The sequence below is a fragment of the Vidua chalybeata genome, chromosome 12 (genome assembly GCF_026979565.1).
Source record: "Vidua chalybeata isolate OUT-0048 chromosome 12, bVidCha1 merged haplotype, whole genome shotgun sequence".
In the NCBI taxonomy this organism is placed as follows: Eukaryota; Metazoa; Chordata; class Aves; order Passeriformes; family Viduidae; genus Vidua; species Vidua chalybeata.
Genome location: NC_071541.1, coordinates 14262352 through 14283143, shown reverse-complemented (window position 1 = coordinate 14283143; position 20792 = coordinate 14262352). Strand labels below are relative to the sequence as shown.

General features: G+C 44.6%; 2 protein-coding genes across 2 annotated transcripts in view; both read left to right on the top strand.

Annotated features, from left to right (window-relative positions):
• Nucleotides 1-19648, top strand: part of FANCD2 (FA complementation group D2) — a 35656-nt gene extending 16008 nt beyond the window's left edge. The window contains exons 21-44 of the mRNA XM_053953890.1: nucleotides 691-816; nucleotides 1620-1693; nucleotides 1780-1920; nucleotides 2877-2977; nucleotides 3282-3397; nucleotides 4085-4193; nucleotides 4709-4807; nucleotides 5747-5856; nucleotides 6060-6206; nucleotides 7318-7434; nucleotides 8250-8378; nucleotides 8573-8688; nucleotides 10188-10301; nucleotides 10862-10989; nucleotides 12296-12395; nucleotides 13149-13271; nucleotides 14027-14120; nucleotides 14671-14742; nucleotides 15549-15587; nucleotides 16038-16112; nucleotides 16300-16374; nucleotides 18723-18869; nucleotides 19392-19475; nucleotides 19563-19648. Coding sequence (XP_053809865.1) covers nucleotides 691-816; nucleotides 1620-1693; nucleotides 1780-1920; nucleotides 2877-2977; nucleotides 3282-3397; nucleotides 4085-4193; nucleotides 4709-4807; nucleotides 5747-5856; nucleotides 6060-6206; nucleotides 7318-7434; nucleotides 8250-8378; nucleotides 8573-8688; nucleotides 10188-10301; nucleotides 10862-10989; nucleotides 12296-12395; nucleotides 13149-13271; nucleotides 14027-14120; nucleotides 14671-14742; nucleotides 15549-15587; nucleotides 16038-16112; nucleotides 16300-16374; nucleotides 18723-18869; nucleotides 19392-19475; nucleotides 19563-19640 — 2514 coding nt within the window. The 3' untranslated portion in view covers nucleotides 19641-19648. The remainder of the gene's footprint in view (nucleotides 1-690; nucleotides 817-1619; nucleotides 1694-1779; nucleotides 1921-2876; nucleotides 2978-3281; nucleotides 3398-4084; nucleotides 4194-4708; nucleotides 4808-5746; nucleotides 5857-6059; nucleotides 6207-7317; nucleotides 7435-8249; nucleotides 8379-8572; nucleotides 8689-10187; nucleotides 10302-10861; nucleotides 10990-12295; nucleotides 12396-13148; nucleotides 13272-14026; nucleotides 14121-14670; nucleotides 14743-15548; nucleotides 15588-16037; nucleotides 16113-16299; nucleotides 16375-18722; nucleotides 18870-19391; nucleotides 19476-19562) is intronic.
• BRK1 (BRICK1 subunit of SCAR/WAVE actin nucleating complex) lies at nucleotides 19644-20206 on the top strand. The gene is made up of 3 exons (XM_053953894.1): nucleotides 19644-19815; nucleotides 19904-19986; nucleotides 20064-20206. The coding sequence occupies exons 1-3, from the start codon at nucleotides 19698-19700 to the stop codon at nucleotides 20088-20090; spliced, it is 228 nt and encodes a 75-aa protein (XP_053809869.1). The 5' UTR covers nucleotides 19644-19697; the 3' UTR covers nucleotides 20091-20206.
• The last annotated feature ends 586 nt before the right edge of the window (nucleotides 20207-20792 follow it).

Here is a 20792-nt window from a genome sequence, read left to right as displayed (position 1 = left end):
GGGGCAGTGTGGGATACAGGGAGGATATGGTCAGCAAGGAGGGGTGACTGGAAATGCAATCTGTGGGAATCCAGAGCAATCTTAACTGAAGTACTTTGTGGGTCTGGGAGTTGGCTTTCCTGAGTCTGGGATTCTTGTACATTGACTGCAGAGCCAAGAGTCTATTAAAAATGGCTTTGGAGAAACAAAGGTGCCTGCTGGTGTTGCCTCTGCTACACCAGAACAAGCAGCACTGCAGCCATTTAGTGAAAGTCTTCTGTCCAGTTGTTATTTCAAATACAAAGGAAAGAAGCAGGACAATCTGCCTCAGTGAGCCAAAGGTGACATGGCCATCCTCTGAGCTTTGGTAGCTGTGCCTTTCAGGCCATCCAGAGAAAGTAGTTCTGTTGCACAGGACTGGCCTAGCAGACTTTTTCCTTAGCTTCTGTTAAAGAACCTTATTCTCTGCTGGCAGTCTATTTAAGACTAATCCTGGGCAGACTCTTTGTGTTATTTAATGGTAGAGGACACTAAAAGGCCCCTGTTCCTTCTTAAATCTGTCTATTCAAGAATACTCACCATGGGTTGTTACTCTAGAGATGAAGCTTTGAATATGCCTCACAATAAATTAATGTAAAAAGGACTGAAGGTAAAAGCTTGAATTGGATCCATTTACCTTACCCATTTCTGCACTGTTTTCTCTCCTTTCAGCTGTCTACCCTGCTGGACCTTGTGGGCTTCTGCTGTGAGCAAACACCAGAGGTCTTGGCTCTGTACTACGACGAGTTTGCCAGTTTGATTGAGAAGCAGAAGGGCAATTTGGACTTGCAGCTCTTAGTACGTTGCAGAGCTTAACTTAATCACTTACATTAGTTCTTCAGAAAAAATGTTTTTCAAACATTGGCAAGATATGGAGTCAATTTGAGGATTTCACTCCAGTCTGGGAATTTGTTTTGTTCTGTGAGAGATTGGTCAGATACAAAATCCTCATTTAGCTCTCTTGGCTTTTTTTGATTGTGGCAGATTCCTCATTAACAGGAATTTGCTCATGTGCTTTAACAGTTTCTTTTTTTGTGAAATTTTACATGACAACGGGGAAGCCTTTTAAAGGAAATTAAGTGACATTTCAGAGCGTGCTGTTCCTATTCATAGACAAAAATAGAATCTGAAAGAATTTTAAACTTAGTATAGAAATTGGTTTCTGGGTCAGACTATTTAAGACTATCTGATCCCTAAGATCTTGGAAGAGCCATAGTCATTAATGTTAATAAATAAATGGTATTTATGGTGATATGAAGAGGTTTGTGAAGGCCACTGGAGAGATCTTTCTTCCTGCTGGGTACTCCTTTTACATGTGGGCTGCTTTGTTCTTCCAGCCAGCTGCTTTGCTTCTGCATCACTCTGGAACTTATAGTCAAGCCCACATCCAAAGAACAGGGAAGAAATTGGTTGTGCACACTTAGCAATGTTTCCTGGTTCTATCTCTAAAGGCAGCCCTTGGCTCTCTTTGCAAGCCATGGGACTTCATTACTGTGATGGTTCCAGGATACTTTTGCTTGGCCTTATTTCTGCATCTTCCACTGCTGCTGTTGGAGCTTTCTTCACTGAGCCCCCCTTTTTTTTCCTTTTCTTTATAACAGGATGAATTTGGGAAGAGTTTGGTGGAGGATTTTCCCAGTGACTTTGTGGTGGATCTCAGCCCCACAGTGCATGGGTATGCTAATCACAAATAAAGCATTGGTAGTGTTTGTCACTGAGAACTGAAGGTGCCAACAAGATGTTGTGTGTCTTTCCTTGCAGTTCATTCTTGTTCCCAGTGAAGTCCTTGTACAATCTGGATGAAGATCAAAGTCAGGAAGCAATTGCCATTAACCTCTTGCCATTGGTGTCACAGAGTGAGCTTGGCAGGGTCACTGCTGAAGCGAGTAACCAAAGTAAAAGGTATTTGACACTTATCTGTGGGATGGCTGCAAAGGTAAAGGAAATGTTTTCATTTGTGTACTTCAGGTGCCTGATAAGGAGTTGTCAGAGAATTTACCAATTTCCAGTGTTCTTCTCCTTTTGATGTTAAACATACTCAGATAGGTTTAGAGGCATACTCTGGTTGGGAGCTGGCAGTCTGTTCTGGCTTGGGCTGTTTAGGTGATCTTGGGTGAGTCATGATGGTAGGCAGTGCTAAACCCACAAACATGCAGTCAAAAATGAAATTTGACTGAAGAATCTGGGCATTGTCTTTGGCAAATGGAACAGGAAGCCTATAAGATGTAAAAATCTCTAAGTTAACAGGAGGACACCAAAGTTAAAAGAATCATAAAAGTCATAGACTTGTTAAGGTTATAAAAGGCTCTCTTTTTTTTTTTTATTTGCACCTGCACATTGTTCGTAATTTACTGTCATAAGATTTTGTTGAGATTTTAGTTGTTCTTTAAAAAGACATGATAATTTTAAAATGAGAGAAAATGTAGCTGCTTTGTATGCATCTATGGAAAAATGTTAATTTTCATCACTCAGAATTGGAGCAGTGGCACATTGTGAATTGAAGGAGGTTTCTCCACTGCTTATAACTGTGTTGTGCACAATTTCTTACAGTTCCTTCTGAATTACTCAACTTTGATTTCCACCAGAAGTAAATCTGACCCTATTTTTTGTTCGTTGCAGCCATTTTTCTGCCCTTACATGCTTTACCAGAAAACTGGTAATCACCAGTTATTAATTTGTGGGAGTTTTTTTCTAACCCACATGGTGCATTTCTGCTCTGTGTTGCTGGGACTTGCAAGAAGCAAAAGAGAAGGCATAGACAAGGTGGCCTGGGAAGGACACATGACATAATGGAAAAGTGATGGGCATTCTGGAGATATATAAAACATAAGACCCACTCCATTTCTTTTTTCCCCCAGGGCAGTGTCACCCCTGTGTCTGTCACCCTGTTTCCGTTTGCTGAGGCTCTACACTGCAGAGCAGAACAGTGGAAGCCTGGAGGAGATTGATGCCTTACTAGGTATGGGAAATGGACTTTTTATAGAGCCTGGCTGCCTGCTTTGCTCCTATGCCAGATCTGCACAGATTTCCTCCAGCTGCAGGAGGGGTTGTGCATTTTGTGAGGAGGCAGAGATGCTCTGTGCCCGCAAAGTGGAAGGGAGGCAGGGGAGACAGTTGCTCTGTCTGGGGATGGAGTGGCTGATGGGCCTTACTCCACATAGCCACTGGAATCGATGCAGGCTTTGGTAAGAGGCTTGGTCTATGAAAAGACCAAAGCATGGGTAGCACACAGTCCAACCTATACTTTTCTTGCTCTGTGCCAGGTTGTCCCCTGTACCTGACTGACCTGGAGGTTGAAGGGAAGCTGGACTCTCTGTCCAAGCAGGAGCGTGAATTTCTGTGCTCACTCCTGTTCTATGCTCTCAACTGGTTTCGTGAAGTGAGTAGAGCCTTGTCTGCAGGTTCTGGAGTGGAGGGATGAGGGAAGCCTAGGAGAGCAGAGGTTGGTCAGCCAGGAAAGGGGAAGCTGAAGGGGAAGGAATATTGTGGTCTTTTACTGTGGTCTTTGTTACCTAACAGAAAGATTGTGCTCCACTTTCAGAGAGGCTGTAGAATTTTTTTTCTTGGAGTGCTCTGTACTCTCTGTTCTATACCTCTGTGAGCTGACAGAAGAGTAAAATGCAGTGCCTTCAAGCAGATTTGGACAATGTATTGATGAGTGGGATTTTTTCCTGCTGGGATTATTCTGATAACATGAGAAGGGCCAATTTGGTGCAATTCCACATTCCCAGTCCTGGTCTTCTCCCAGGACTGCCTCTTTCCTGGCAGACCTGGGAAGTGCCAAGGGATCTTCAGAGCTGCAGGTATCACAGAACCTGACAATGTGCTGTCTGCTAATTCCTCTTGTTCAATTAATATTTTATCCATAGTTGTCCTATTGCTTTTTATAGGTTGTACCAATTTTATCCATAGACTTCTGAAGAGCTTTATTCATCCAGTGTGAACCTAGATGCACAGGCTACTTGTGCTGTGTTGTGTATTTATTCAGGACTTGAGAATGTTATTCAGAAAAGAAAAAGTAGCAAAGTGGGTACAAATCTCCCTAATTCTTGGTTTGTATCTCTAGGTTATAAATGCCTTCTGCCAGCAAAAGGATGCTGAGATGAAGGGAAAAGTTTTAACTCGATTACAGAACATCACAGAACTGCAGAATGTGCTGGGAAAATGCTTGGCAGGTGAGTATGAAACATTTGTACACTCTGGGCCTGTACCAGCTGTGAAGTGAAAGGGGTTGCCTTAGACATCAATAGAGGAAACAGATGATAACACACACTGCAGTTTTACAGTGGCAGTTTTACAGTTTTAAATGTTTGTGCATGGACAGCTATAATTTTCAATTTGTCCAAATCCAAACTGCTCTTCTTAATCACTTCCTCAGTGAGGAGCACACAAATTACACACTCTAGAGTCACAAACACACAAACTTCAGCAGATCACCCAAGTATTGATACTCCTTGTCCAACTCTCAGTAGCTTGCCCAGATCCCAGACACTCTAATCTGCTCCCCTACTCACTGCTATTCCAGCTCACTGCCCATTAGCAGATACACAAATTCTTACACTTATCTCACCGACTCCACACTTCCACCAGGACAGTGAAATTTATGATACTTCCTTTAGATATGTATCTGGCCTGTATGTTGTCATTCAAGAGTTGAATTAACCCAATTTCTACATTTTGGCTCTTTCAGCAACACCTGGCTATGTCCCACCATCAGCTACTTTTGACTCTGAGGCCCCGGAGGCCGTACCATCCATTAATGCTGCTGGTCCAGCCAGAAAAAGGAGTGGTAAAGAAAATTTACAATGTTTAAGCAAACAGATGTGATGGGGGTTGGCTTACAGATTGCACTTGCGTGTGCCTATAGCACTAAATTCTTGGCAAAGTCTGTCTAGCTGGAAATTTTACCTCATCAACTCCTGTTGCAGCTGAAGTGGAGATGGAAAAACATCCTACACCAAATAGTGTTGGATAGTCTGTCTCCTTGGGAAAGCTGCTGCATAGTATTTAACAGTGAAAATGCAGGACTTTCATTGACTGCTTTCACCTGCCAAAGTACTTTCTGTAGCAGCAAGTTGTGTCTTCGATGGGTTTGTGGCATCATCTGGTGCTGAATCTGTGGCTTGAGCTGCCTTGTAAACGCCTGAGCTTTAGGTTGTACCTAACCAATGTTGTGGGAACCTTGTCATGGCTCTGCCGTACAAGGAAATCTTCCCTTCATCCTTTCCCGTTGCTAGCTCAAACAGAGAAGACACAGAACTTGCCTCTCAGTTTTCAAGCTGAATCAGATTTGCTTTGTTCTTCCTGTCTCTAGTTCTGTTTCTAGATTAGATTTATTTCTAGTTTAGATTAGCATTTCCTGGGAACATGTCTGCCTTAAGCCAAAGTGGACAAAAATTTACATTCAATTCAATGAGAACAGCTGGAGGAGGCCACAGATGAGAATGCTTTTCCCTCCTGTGCCAAACCCATTGTGCAGGGTCTGGGCCTGTTATATAGGAGCATGTTGGAGGCAGAAGGAAAGTTTTGACTGTGTTCTGCAGACAAGAGAAGGATCCATCATTTTAGATACTGTATTTTGAAGGAGTACTTCATCTATGGACATGTGCTCCATGCTTTCTTAGTGCTGATTAAAGTCCAGCCTGTGCTGGCTGCAGGTGCTGCCTACTGCTGAGCACAGTGTGTAGCCTTTGATTCTGAAGTTGCTTTTTTGTTGTTGTTGTTTAAGGAAGGAAAAAGAAGGCTGATAGCAGCAAAGCTGGCTCTGCAGATCGTTCTCAAGCAGAAGACAGTTCTGAGGGAAACCAGCCTGACACCGAGCTCTCCGAGCTGGACAAGGTAGGTGTGCAGCACCGGGGATTTGCAAGGAAGCCAGAACAGGGAAGATGCCAGAGAAGCATAAACAAAAGCTTTGAGAGAGGGGTTGTTCATTCCAAAGTTAATCACAGTCAGTGGTTCAGTTCTGCTTTCTGGCACCTGCCTCTATCAGAATTTTGTAAATTATCCCTGCAGAGGCCATTCTCCTGCAATTTCCTTTTCAGACTGCTGCTGACAGAGAGGCAGGAAATCCTCTGACACAGCTGCAGAGCTATCGCCCGTACTTCCGAGAGCTGGACCTCGAGGTGTTCACTGTGCTGCACTGTGGGCTGCTCACAAAGTCTGTCCTGGACACAGAGATGCACACAGAGGTGAGTGGAGCAGCCTGAAGCCCACACTGATGAGGCTTTGTGGAATGGCCTCTCTCAGGGGCCTTGGCCCTCTCTGTTCCACTGAAGTGTGCGACAGGTTGGTGTTAAGATGTGTTGTCCAGGGCTGTGAGCTGGGGACCAGGAGAGCATTTGGCCCCAAGTACTTCAAGGCACTGAGAAAAAGAATACTTTCCTGAGAAGAGCAGACATATCATATAGTAATGTTAAAAACAAACTAATGTAAATATTGCATAAAAGGTGAAAGATACTGTATAACATGTATAGACCTAATGGAAAGAAAGGGGCTTTAATATTGAGCACAGGTAAGATACAGGGTGGTAAATACACTAAGTATTGCCTGTCAAGAAGAATCCATGACATAAAGTAAAGCCTGTATTGCAAAAACTCAAATGTCTCAAAGCATCAGGAGATCATAAACAGCACAAATGTGGGACTGGAGCCATAGAGGTGCTTTCAGTGAGCAGGGTGCTGTGTGTCATCTGGGAGCTTGTAAAAACTGCATTGCTATGGCTGTGGAAAATAGATGTGCTTAATTTTGTGAATACCCTCTTTGTAGGCAGGCTGACTCCATCTGGAGTCTCATTTTGTCAGGCTACAGTAAATGCATGAAATGGGAAAAGGCCATGGCAGGCTGGAACAGCCTGGTCTGCCCTTGCAGACAGATGTCTCTGTGCATGGAGGTCACAGGCCAACTGGAAGACAAGTTTCACAAGTCTCTTGGGCTATGTGGCATTATTGCAAAATACTTCTTGACTGTTACTTGGTGAATTTTGTGACTCTCTGGGCTTAAACCTCTTTTTATCTTTAGGAGCTTATTTCAATGTCAATGTATAAATCTGTTCTTTCTCAGTTGTTAAGTTGTACTGATATTGCCTCAGCTATTTAAAGCATCAGGACAGCTTCATGCTTTGAGTAACCAGAACCAGTGCCCCATACCTGCTATGGGGGAGCATAAAACCAAGCATCTACCAAATAAGTCCCTCCTGAGGTTAACTAGTCCAGGAGTCATAACTGGAAACAGGGTAACCTTGAGCTTCAAGGCACTACGGTTACATCTGGATCCTGGCATTGACTGTTCTTTTACTTGCAGGCTCGTGAAGTTGTGCAGCTGGGGCCTGCTGAGCTTTGCTTCCTTCTGGATGACCTGTGCTGGAAGATGGAACATGTGCTGCCCTCGGGCTCCACAAGGAGGGTGCCCTTTCCAAAGGCAAGAACAGCAGCAGGCTGTTCCAGGCCTGGGCTGAGGCAGACAGAGCACATCAGGGACTTCCAGGCCTTTACTGAGAAATGTTTCTCAGAATTATTTTCACTTGTTAGTTAAATGGAAGTGTGACACCCAGCTGTGTGCCAGACTTGGTCTTTCAAAAGTCTTGTGTACACTGCTCTTGCTGAAGTGTTTGCAGCATCTGGTTCTCTGCATGTCTCAAGAAAGGATATTCAACTGAGGAAGTCTTGTAGCCACAAAACTCAAGTGACCCTTTTCATAGCCCTCCTGGGGAGACTGGCTGTGCTGTTCAAAGTTAGCCAGGCCAGATGGCTGCAGCAGCCAGCAGAAGCTGCTGCATCCATGTTTCTGCTTTTTCTGCATTAGAAAAACCCCCTGAGTGTAGGTACTCCTTGATGATGCCTTCAGGAGGAAAGTAAATGCATGTCCTACTGCATAAAACTGAGAAATACACTGCAATTGGCTGGGCTCTTCATATTCATTGTTCTTTCTCCTTGTCTTTCTACCTATGTTACCTATGTCTGCATGTTAATTCCCACATGCAGAGACTGTCTTCCCTTAGTGTTTAAGTGTTGGATTCTCTGAACCAACCTAAATGATTCTGTAAGAGAGCTGTGTGTCAGATCAGTTTTATCCTTTTAGTCAAATGCTGAAACCAACTTTCCCACCCTGTGACCTTTCCTGACCTTGTATGGCACCAGGAATTGCACTGCTTGGCAGTAGTCTAAGATGTAACAATTGAAGTTATACTCAAGAGAGGCTAATGAAGCAACTTTTATCTTTTGGGTTTGCTGCAGGAAAGAGGCAACAAGGATGTTGGCTTTTCCCATCTGTGTCAGAGATCTCCCAAGGAAGTTGCTATGTGTGTGGTTGATCTACTCAAGCCATTGTGTAAGCACATGGAGAACATGCATAACTACTTCCAGGTTAGTGGGCAGCAATTTTGACCAAAAAACCCTAAAGTTTTGTCTCCTGTAAAGATACTTTTCATTTTGTTTGGGGGAAAAAGAGCCACTTTGTTTTCTTCGGGTTTTTTAAACATGGAATTTATGGAAATGGATTCTTGTGCCATTATCTTTGTTGGAATAGTGTTTAATGGATTATTTGGTCTGTATTAAAGGCAGCTGTACAAAATCAGGGTGCAGAAGATGAACCAGGAGTGAACATCCAGGAGCACCAGCTGATGTCCTCTTGCTACCAACTGCTGTTACTGACTTTTCGCTCCTTATTTGCTTGGTGAGTTTAAAATAAAAGTCCATAGTTGTACCCATTTATTGCTTCTTCTTGTTTCTTTTCTTTAAAATGTTTGCACCCTGCCAAAGGCCTGTCAGCCATGAAAACAACCCATGTATGGGTGGAGGCTTCTAAGCACTTCTTAGTTAAGCCAGGCTTCATTGCCTGACTCTGAGCAGTGCTAAAGCTGTAGGTGATGAAGCACTGAACTGGGTAGAATTCAATCAATGGCTTTTGGGTCAAGGTTAGCATAAGGGGCGTGCTGGCACACTTAGCTGTACAATTTCCAGTCTGCCTAGGGATCTTGGATTTTCTTACCTATCCTTTCCCATTTCCTTCCCCTCATCTTTTGCTAAATTGTCACTGCCTGAATCCTGAGTGATGGAAGAATTTCTTTTGCCAGTGAGAAAGGATGAATGTGTATTTCACTGGCAGAAAGTCAATGCTGTTGATGCATTCAAGCTGGATTCATAAATATCCAACTCAGAAATGCTTGTGCAGCCTGCAGACTTCTACATCTGCTAACATAATCCAGGATAGTATCATAGAAGTTTCTTTCTAAACACCAATTTAGATTTGCATGTGGAAAACATTTTACCTTTGGTGTACTTCATAAACAGTAGTAACTGCATAGAAAGAGATGTCTGAGGTCTGCCTCCTGTTGTCCTCTACTGGAGCCTGAGGGCCCCTGATCCACTCCTGACCATTCCCAGATTTATCATTTCCTCTTTAGCCAGTGTGAATGTTGGTTATTCCTGAGTCCACCTATCTTGTAAATCAAAGAACCTGGTCAGTTTTGTACCAGACAACTCAAGATCAGTTTTGCTGTCCAGTGTAAAATCTGTTTTGCTGCAGGTCAGACAGCCATATATATTGGGGTGAGCTGTCCAGCCACTAAAATTCAACACCCAAATTTCAACTGTTTTTACATTTGTGTAGTCAAGGGCTCTTACATTACCAATTGTTAATTAACTTGTGTGGTACAGGTGCACTTTATCATTACCATTATCAAGTCTACCTGTTCAGTCTATAGATTTGGCATGTGGATGTATTTGATTATTTCTAGCATACATATCCTCACAGACACTGGACTTCAGAGAAATAATGAAGATCTCTAGAGTTTTCCCCCTGTTAGGCTCCTACCAGCTGTTCAGGAGGTGACCACCCATGATCACAGCATTTGCACAGCCACTGTCATTATACATCCTGTGGTTTAGGTCTACATAGCATTGCCTTAGTATATATGCACCTCCACTTATGGGAAATGCCCTCTCCTCACCAAGCTAGATCTGCAGTCTAACTGAAAAGTTGATATTGTTTGTGCTCAACGCTTTCCATTCTCATTGAGTTTTCAATTTTTTCTGTCTCTTTATAACTTTCATATTGCAGGACTTGAGTATCCAGCTTCTCTATTTTTTCTCTTGCCAAATAGGCTTAGATATGTATTTGTATCTGATATCTCTTCTGATCTGATGACGAACTGGATTTTTTTCTCTCCTCAGGAATGGTTTTTCTCAGCATGAAAATACTGATTTGCTGAGGTCAGCTCTCCAGGTGCTTGCAGACAGGCTAAAGCCAGGAGAGACAGAGTTTCTTCTTCTTGAGGAACTGATAAGGTAGAATCTGTATTTCACAAGGTTTTAAATGAACAAATTTCAGGGATTTTTCTCTGTTTTGTGTGGGCATTATGGGTAAATGTGTGTTTGGGAGCTCTCATAGAGACTACACTCACTTCAAACAGAGCTTTGTATTTAATTAAATGGCAGTGTAGTCAAACTTCATTACAGGAGTAAATATTGTAAAATATGCATGAATCTGTGGATCTCATTTGTTTGTATGCTATTTGAGACAAGGAGATTGTAAGATTTACAGAAGGAATGACTACACAGTCACATCTGGAGAGTTAAAATGCTTACAGGTACAATAGGCAGAAGCGGTATATAAAGCTGTTGCTAGACTCAGAGTGGCTGGGGCTTGAGAGAAGTTTTCAGTGATTGAATTCCTGTGTATTGGTGGCTGATCACCCCTTCTTCAGAAGGGCACTGCCAAAGACAAAACACTGGGATATGGAGACCTTGGATCTGAGATAGTCTAATGCTTCCTTTTTATTTATGTGTGTCTGAGACATTACCCTGTCTGCACTTTTTTTACCTTTGCCTTTTCCTGTCATCCCCAGTGAGAGTTTTCAGTACCTCCTGAATTTCCAGCAGAGTGTTCCCAGCTTCCACTGTGCCTATATCCTCACTCAGCTCCTGATTGCCATTGCTGAGAAACCTATGTCTGGCTGGAAGAAGGAGAAAATGGGTAATGTGTGAAGAGTCACTCATCTCAGATGAGTTTTTGTGTGGTCTTTGCCTTTTAAGGGAGAGATTTCCCTTTCACATCCTGGTAATCTTACTGGATGAACAGTCCTAGCCATGAATAAAGGGAACAGCAGTAAATATATTGGATCCTCTTTGGTATTTGTTCTGCTGTGCCTCAGTCACATGCAGACAGGCAGACTCTAGCTTTCTCAGCTGGTGTTTTTAAAAATCAGAGCTTCACAACTTTTAGGAGTTTTAAGCATGAGCCTGCTGTTCAGTGTTGATACCAGTTTAATCACTGGTTATGGAGGTGGGTGATCATAGACTTGATCTGATGTAACTTCCTACCGTAAGTACAGATATCTGTGACAGCTCATTTCCAAAATTTATGGAAATGAGCTGCAAATACAGGGCAGAGAGAGGAAAACCTTTAAATTCTTAACCCCATGCAACAAATGTTTTCAGTTAAGAAAGCTTCTCTCATAGGTTAGGACCCATTATGTAAGATAAACAGCAGATAAAGGATAGACATGATTGCAGGGAATATACAAGAAAACTACTTGATCTCCACTTCAGCACACACTGAAATAAAGACTCCAGACAGTTGCCTCTCTCAGCCATTCCTTGTCATACTAAGACACCTCTAGAATTTGTCCTTCTCCAGTCCCCATAGCCACACAGAATTGTAAGTTCTCTCCTTCAAGATAATTTTACTATTTTAAACAGTCCCACGCTGGGAGAACGACTGACTGAGTGTGGCAGACCATAACCTATTTGAACTAATCATTTCCTGGCTTAAAACATTTCTGCAAGAGACAAGCAGGTTTGTTAGCAGTTTTGATATCAGAAATCTGTAGACTTTAAACGTGTCTGTTCACATTTATTACCATAGTGCTGTGGCCAAAAGGCCAAGTCACTTGTTGGAATTCCATTTCTAGAAATGGATACCCTAAGGGTTGCATATGGCCTAATTAAAAACAAATAGATGGCACACTCTAGGAACTGCCAAACAAATAAGGTTGAACTTAAGTTTGTCAGAAATGGCCAGAAATGGATCATGGATCTGATGTGAACAGATATTCCAGACCAGGAACACACTGGATGTGCAAATACTTTGTTATCATCATATATGTCCTTGTGGCCTTGCAGCTTTTTAGGGAAAATGCATTCTGACTTAGAAAGTTCAGGCACATGAAGGGCAGTGATATTGTGATCTTTCAAAAAATCATTTGAACACGCTGCTTCTATATGGAAGAAGGATTTATTTTTTATTCTTCTTTCAATAAGTTATCTCTTATGTTTCCCAGCTTCTCTAGCAAAGCAGTTCCTCTGCCAGTCCTGGGTGAAGCCCAGTGGAGACCAAGAGAAGGGCAGCCAGTTCAACAGTGCCCTGCACACCCTGCTCTGGTAAGGCTCAAGCTGTTCCCTCAGGCATGCCAAGACACTCTATTTTTTTAGTGATTGCTGTTGCTACAGAGGAATGGCCCCTCTGAATCATAACCCTCATGCTTGCACAGCTTGGCCTAACCCTGTTTCTAAAGCACAGTTTCTTTCATGGTTTGAAGTGTGAGGTCCACTTCACACTTCAAAGTGTGAAGTGAAGTATGAGGTGAGCACCTTTCCTCATCAGGTCCTCTATCACTTGAGTCAGGAAGTTGTCATCAATGGCCTCCAGGAGACTCCTGGACTGCTAATGCCCTGCTGGGCTGTCCTTCCAGCAGGTGTCACACTGGTTAGTCTGCCTAACTTGCTCCATCAGGGTCTGCAACATGGGGGTGCTCCTGGATGTCTGTAGAAGGCTTTGTTGGCTTGTTCCTGATCCAGGTTGCCTCTAGCAGTCAGCCATTTCAATGTCACCCATACTGATTGGGTGTTCTCTCTCAGAAAGGGCAATTCCATCTCCTCCTCTTCCCAGCCTGTCCTTCCTAAATACTAAAATGAGGGAATACTGAATCCATGTTTCAGATCATGGTAGCTTTTAATGACATCACTTGTGACAGTTCTTTGTGTAAGTAGTGCTTTGGGTTTCCTGCATGTGGTTGCCTTTGGCAGGGAAGAGCTTGACAGTTTTAGGCCACATGTTTCAGGTAGGGCAGTGTTCAAGGCCTTGTGTCATTCTGTGTAGTATCTCCTGATCAGCTGTGTTGGTTTTGGATTTAGTGTCTACCTGGAGCACACAGATAACATCCTGAAAGCCCTAGAGGAAATCTCCAGTGTTGGTGTTCCTGAACTGATGAACTCTGCCAAAGATGGATGTTCTTCTACTTATCCTACCCTAAGCAGGTAATTGTAGCAATAGAAACTTTGAATTCTGTGATATACATAATGATAATGTCTGCTTTTAAATATTTCGTTTTCTTATTTTGTGGCCTATTGTGATTTCATGTTGGTACTGTGGTGGCTACTCTGGACACTTGTAAACATTGTTTTGGCACTGTGCAACGGGTATCATGGGGTAGCTTTATGCCAAAGTGGAATGTCCTGTGCTTAACACGATGTAGAGTTTATTGCTGTGAACCATTTTAACTGGAGAATGAACTGCTGTCTGTCATCAGGTGTGTTGTCTCTGTGCTACTCTAGTGGTATAAAGCACTCCAAAAGTCAGCCTCAGAGGCCTGGGGTGGCTGTAGGCAATCTGGTCTGGTATGCAGTGTGCAAAAACACACTCAGGGTGCTTCTGCCCCAGCACAGGAATTTGGAAGCAGGGATAAAGAAAGTTCCTGCACTATGAAACTTCCAAAATCATCTTATGCTGAGAGCTGCAATCCTTCTACTGTGCACACCTACAGCTACAAGGAAGTGGTGGTGTCTGTCATTCACACTGAGGAAGTGCTATTGACTTCCCAGGATTCTCCATCTGTCTGGACAATTGGGCCAGGCTACACCTGTTTATGAGTCCTATGGTCAATCTTCTGTGATTTCCTACTAAGAAGGATGCCTAGCTGGGCAACCTTTGAGTTTTCTGCATCATTCTGGTGACAAATAGCCTATCGAAGTCAGCTCAGAGCTGACTTTCAGTTTTTTCATTTTCTCCATAGGCAGACATTCCCAGTTTTCTTCAGAGTAATGATGGCTCAGCTGGAGAGTTCAGTGAAAAGCATCCCAGCTGGGAAACCATCAGACTCAAGTGAGGTAGGAATATGAATACACTGGACTTTGTAAGGGGAAGAAAACTTAGGTTAAACTGGACAGTACAATAAAGATGTATAAATTGGAAGGGAATTTACTTCTGAACTTTGTCTAGGAAATGCAGTCAGACACATTCATTCATCAATGTATATCAACATTGATATGCAGGGTAACATATAAGTAGCATCTTTTTTTCCTGATTTGCACCATGTAAAAAATCTAGTAAATCCAGCAGAAGCTGCATCCAAAAATAGGCATTAATCAGCAAAATACTAAACTGTGCAGGGTCTGCACCCCTGTGTGGGAGCACAACATTATTTTGGAACCAAGAGCTGCTCTGAGAGCAAGCAAGTCGACTCCTAGCACTTAAAGCCACTGATCAGGCTGGAATTGCCATGGAGTGTTTCTGCTGTGATAAATATGCATGTGGTGAAGCTTTGTTCCTTTGTCTTCAACAACAACAGTGCTTTGGGTACAGCAAATGCTGAAAGCACATTCAGCAAAGTGAGAGGAAATGCAGCCTCTTGGGTTATTGTCCCCTTGCATCCCGTAGGTGCAACTGGAGAAGCTGCTGCGCTGGAACATCGCTGTGCGGAATTTCCACATCCTTATTAACTTGGTCAAGGTCAGGTTCTGGCTGGTTTTCTGCCTTTGCCTCCAAATTCGCAGTAAGGCCTGGTGTTCCCAGGCTTAGGAGCACTGGGGAAAAGCATGAAGTGTGATTGACTCGTGGAACAACCTGGAGGTGATAATTAAAGCCAGTTATAATCTGTGCCCAGTCTCACTGGATGAAATAACCCCTTCTGTCAGTTTTGGAGCTGCTTCATTCAGTGTCTCTTGAGTGTGATGCTGTTTGGGCTCCACTTTTCTCCTTGCTTAGGTTGATCATTACTGTTGATTTTTACATATCCGAAGTGATAATTGGCAAGCCCAGGTTTTTCTATACAGCATTCACTGGAGCCCTACCTGTGCTCCAGATGCCTTTAGAGAGCATAAAGGGTAGAGCTGGACTACTTCAGTTTTGCCCATAGTTCAGTTTAGTCCACAGCAGTACCAGGGTTACCTTCACATTATTTTGCCCATCTCAGTTTTGCTTTGTCTGTTATGTAATTATTTGCCCATCAGCTGTGCTTGGGTCTCTTGAGACCCAAACTGTTAAGAACTTTAGACTCAAGATAATTTTGCACCATCTGCAAAAGGGGCACCTTAGATCACTGAACAGCAATCCTGCCAAGGGCTTACACCTGAGAGCCACTACAGTTCACGTGCTTATGTGGTGTTATGTGTACAGTTCATGTGCTTATGAGAATGGATGTTCACACATTCACAGGGGTGTGCCATGAAGGGCTGTTTTTAATTGGGTGCTGTGCTTACATGGTTTTCTTTAGACTTGTGGACTGATCTGACTCTTTTTTCCTCTTGTCCATGTAGGTATTTGACAGCAGGCCTGTACTCAGCATCTGCCTGAAGGTAAGCAAAAGTTCAAGATAACTGAAGAGAGCAGTTTAAGTACCAGCTTTCTTGAATCATTGCCTCTAGTGCAGTAGAGTGAGTACTGGATTCTCTGGAAGAAGCAGATACTGTTTTCCTTATACCTTGCTATACATATATATGTATAGTGATTCTAACATTTTGCATTTAGTTCAGTATTATTCCCAGATGCCTGGTGGATAACACCAGAGATGTTTACAATGATGAGACCTTGTCCTTCCTTTGCAGTGATTAAAGTGGGACCATTTACTGATCCTGTATATTCCAGTACAGCACATATGTACAGTATTCACAAGAATATAATCTTTTTCTAAGCAAGAACAGTCTCTGGGGTAGCTTGGAAGATTGTACATCATCTCATCTGACTTTGTGATGGTTCTTTGAGAAGGAGTTTAAATTTGCTTGCTGATATATTTATCTCTTTTATAGTATGGCCGCCTCTTTGTAGAAGCATTTCTGAAGCTTGCCATGCCTCTCCTGGACCACAGCTTTAAAAAGCACACGGTAATCCTGGGGACAGACTGGCTGCAGTCAGTTGGGAATCATAACTGATACTTCCTGCATACATGCATCTTACCTCTATCCCATAACCCTTTGAAAGGACTGCTAGGACTAAGGCTGTTTCAATATTCTTGTTTCCCTATGGAAAAGTCCTTTGAGAATGATTTGCTCATCTGCTTACTTATTGCAGGATGACGTGCAGAGTTTGCTAAAAACCTTGCAGATGAGTACCAGACAACTTCATCACATGTGTGGCCATTCCAAGGTAAGATAAGTTCCAATTGCAGCACAAACTCTTGTCCTAAAGATGGTATTATTTCCCTTCCACTGCTTTTCCAGGGCATTTGCAGGTTCTACTTGGATGCTTCCAGCAGTGTCTGTGCAAGCAAAAACTCTGAGAGAAGGTGAAATAGCCTTGTTTTAGTGGCCCAAAAGTTGAAGCATTTATTCTGGAAGTGGCTGACTTGGATGTTATGTCAGGTTGGCATAATATTTTTTAACACAGAGGTTTTGGACATCTTTAGTTGTTGGCATCTGTAAGGGGTTGTTTCTGAGAATACAGGCTAAGATCTTAGAGGCCTTGAACAAAGTACAAACACCAGATGGATAATATAGGAGAGAAGCTTTGCCAAAGATGAACAGCATTGTGAATCAGAAGAATCAGCAACAGGAGGTGGATGGGGAAAAACCCTGCTCAAAGTCCTCTTGAGATAGCTTTTATGTTATGTTGGTAAGGGCAAAGGGAGAGGGATGGTGGTAACAGAGTCTGTCTCTGTGGAAGACTTGGGGCAGGAAGGAAGGAGATGATTAGAACTTTGCTTACAGTGTGGAAAGACAGTGCTTTTTGCAAGAGAGAATCACACAGGAGGAGACAGAAAGAACTTCATGTGTGCTGCTTTGTTCCTGACTCCTAAAAGGTTCACGAACACTTGTCCAAGAAGGGAGCTTTGCCAAAGTAGTTGAAGGGAGAAAACCAGCTACCAGCATGGCTCCCAAGCCAGATTTGCTACCCATTTAGGCAAGAGCTGGCATCAGGAGCATAGTTATTTAGCTGAAGATCAGAACATGCTGTTGCACTTCTCAGCACAGGGCGAGAAGTGAAAGCTAGCACAAACCCTGACAATGCTAAAAAGTCCTCATGTTTGAAAGTGAATTCACCTTGTTAACAGGATCACAGCATTGCAGCCTTTCACGTTATCTTTGACCAGCATATTCAAATGCTGTGTGCCATGGTCCCTGTTAGCACAGAGCTGCAGTTGAACACCTGTGTTCTACCACTTCTCTGGTACAGGTCTCTGTGCCAAATCATTTTGCAAGAATGAGAAGGCAGAAACTGAATCTGGGGCAAGTAAAATGCATGCAATGAATGTTCCATGCTTATTTGAAGAGGAGTTGACGCCAACATTTGTTAAACCAACCTTGATTTCACTTTCACACAAACCTCAGGGAGGCTTGCTAACCCATCGTGCAATGTGACCTAGGATTTGTCACTCTCCCTCAATGTGTCTTCAAAGAGTATTACACAGCAGGCAACAGCAGTCAGCTTCAGCTGTTATTTCCTAAGTATTTATCATTTCCCCTTTCACACCAAGCATCTTTTCTGTTTACATATCTAACCTTGGGCATGTGGACAGTTTCTGAAGACAGATTTTTGCCAGTGCTGTACCTTGTTGAATCTCTAAACTGCCTGCACGCTGTGGGGCAGGTTCCAGGGCCCAGGGAGCACTGTGAGTGGTGATTGTGTCATTAGCAAGTCATCTGCTGATTAGTGCTGATGATTGCTAGCTCCTGCCTATCACATAGGCTAGAGAACAGCTTTGCTGTTGGTAATCAGTTACGTATTCCCTGCTGGCAGAACTTGAAGCAAAGCAGTGTCCCTCTGCCCTGGCATGTTGAACTCTTCCAAGAAATGCAGGTGACCTGAATTCAGAGTACAGCTAATGAGAGCATCTTAATCCCAGAAGATTACAAAGTATTCTCATGAAAGAGGAAAATACTTACATACAAAATAATTGTGCAGGTTTTGGCAGGTTGACAGGATTTCTGGTTTAGCAATGACTTAGCAATGCAGATTGAAGCCTAGCAGGAGATGCTCACCCAGAGCTAAATCTCTTAGGATACCTGGCATAGCTGCCCTTCCTCTGGTGGTTTTTGCTTACAGCAACTCCATCTGTTCCTCCTGTCCTAGGTCTCCAAAAGCCAGTGCTTCTTTGCTCCAGAGAAGCTGGCTTTGGAGATTATAGTGCACACACATTCCATGTAAAGGAATTGCTTGAGGCACTGAGCAAGAAAAGGTTGTGATGGAAGTGGGTGTATTTAACACGTTTCTTGTTTTTTCTTTTCTGAGCTTGGGAATTCAGCAGAGGAGTTACTAGCTTCTCTAGAGTTCAAGACAAAACCAGGCTTCTTTTATTTTAAACCAGATGAACGTGGATAAGTTTGGACAAAACACTGATCTGAGCTTTATTTTTTAACAATAGCTATAATTTGGCCAAGAAGTGATGTCATCTGGGCAAGCTTTGTGGGGGTCATCCCACCTGATAGCCAATGGCTTTTAAACAACCAGAACACTTAGGCAAGAATCAATCCTCATCACATTTTACTGTTGCATAGATTCACCAAGACATTGGACTGACCAACCACGTGCCTTTGTTGAAGAAGTCCCTGGAACAATTTGTGTACAGAGTGAAGGCAATGCTGGCGTTCAACCACTGCCAGGAGGCCTTCTGGGTCGGCATCCTCAAAAATCGGGATCTGCAGGTGAGACTCACTGCCCTGCCTGGGGCAATTAAAATCTGGGAGAGGACAATGCTCACCTTGTCCAGACAAGTCTAGCTCTCCCCTTGTGTGTGGGTAAAGCTAAAAGGCCAAATTCAGCATGACCATAGTACAGTCATGTCTAGTGAAGGAGAAAGAAGCATTTTATTTCAAAATTGAGTCTGCATCTCTAGGCTCTTGCACTGAGGGGTCAGATTTCATCATAATTAACAGGTATGGGGATTTTTTTGCTGTTCCATGGCAAGAACTATACATGCACAAGAGGGAAGAGATAAAGGTCACTTGAACACCTTCACACACTTTCATGTGTGGCTTTAAAAGAAGCTATTTCTGGCTCTTCATCTCACTGTAGAAGCAGGATAGTTAAACAAAACCTGATTTTTTTTTTTTTAACTCTAAAATTTTTTATTTAAGAAGGCAACAAAATGCCCTTTTCTTCCATCCCACCCTGGCACGCTTTGGCCGCTTCACATACACTCAGTACAGCTCTTGTGTTCAACTTAGGGAGAAGAAATTTTGACTCAGGCCTCTGAGGAGAGAGGCTCGGATGAGGACGAGGAGGACTCGGCGGAGGGCCCCGCGGAGGAGGTACTTCAGGGGCCGCCGGGCTGCGCCTCAGCAAGGCGGGGGAGGGCGGGGGTGCAGCCCCGGCGCTGACGGCGGCGCGTCCCGCAGGAGCCGAGCGGCAGCGACACGGACGACAGCGAGGAGCGCGGCGGGGCCGGGCCCGGCCCTGCGGCAGCGCGGCCCTGAGGCACCGGGCGGCGGGCGGGGCGCGGCTCCCGCGCAGGCGCGGCGGCGGCGGCGGCCATGTCGGTGCAGGAGGACCCGGTGCAGCGGGAGATCCACCAGGACTGGGCCAACCGCGAGTACATCGAGGTGATCACCAGCTCCATCAAGAAAATCGCGGACTTCCTCAACTCCTTCGGTGAGGGCGCGGGGCGGGGGCTGCGGGCGGGCCGAGCAGGGCCGGGCCGTGCGGCGGCCCGCGGTGTCTCACTGCCGCCTCTCCGCAGACATGTCGTGCCGGTCCCGGCTGGCCACCCTGAACGAGAAGCTGACGGCGCTGGAGCGGAGAATCGAGTACATCGAAGCCCGGGTGAGCAGCGGGGCGGTTGGCCGGGTGCGGGCCGGGCCCGGGGCCGGCCCTGGTTGAGGCTTTTCCTTTTCCCGTAGGTCACCAAGGGAGAGACGCTGACATAGGCCCGGGGCGGCGCCGGCTCCCGCCGCCGGAGCACCGCCGCCCCTCACCCCGCTCGGGGCCCGCCGCCACCGCCGCCGCCTCTGCTCGTGTTGCCAATAAACCGCTGTGCTCCTGCCCTGCCTGCTCTCTGCGTGCCTGCCTGGGGCCGGGCCGCGGGATGCCCGGCTCCCTGCCACCGTCCTGGATGTCCAGAGCCTGCCCTTCCATCCGCCTGACCCACGGGGTTTGGGCACACGTTCCTCCCCACGCGTGGGGGCTGTACCACAGGGGCTGCGGGCCAGGCTGTTGTCAGCTCCTGGAGGCACCTGACCGGCCTTTGGGGTGCTTTGTGCTCCTGCTGGGATCTCAGCAGAAAATCTGGTGATCCCTATGGTCTAGAGGGTGTCTCAGCCTTCACATGTGCACATGGCAGTGTGGGGACAGCAGGCTCACCTGGTGTGGTGCACATGCCAGAGGAGAGGACCCTTTGCCAGCACCCGGGAAGAGGTGTTTCTCTTCTCTGCGAGGCAAGTGGCAAGGAGAAGGAAGTCTCTCAGCCCTTCCCATCACTCTTCTGTTTATCTCAGTTTTTCAGTGGGCATCTAGATCTGCAGATGCACTGCTCATATTTAACATTTGTTGGGGAGTCCATGGAATTGTGTCAGCAAAGGTTTTATTGCTTCCCAGCAGGCTTTAAATGTCTTGGTATATTCTCCAACTGT

What these genes read in the sequence shown, in the direction of transcription:
- BRK1 (XM_053953894.1), top strand. Translation starts at nt 19,698, where the DNA reads ATGTCGGTGCAGGAGGACCCGGTGCAGCGGGAGATCCACCAGGACTGG. An exon ending in GGACTTCCTCAACTCCTTCG is followed by an intron (nt 19,816 to 19,903) that starts GTGAGGGCGCGG and finishes GCCTCTCCGCAG; the next exon opens with ACATGTCGTGCCGGTCCCGG. An exon ending in TCGAGTACATCGAAGCCCGG is followed by an intron (nt 19,987 to 20,063) that starts GTGAGCAGCGGG and finishes CTTTTCCCGTAG; the next exon opens with GTCACCAAGGGAGAGACGCT.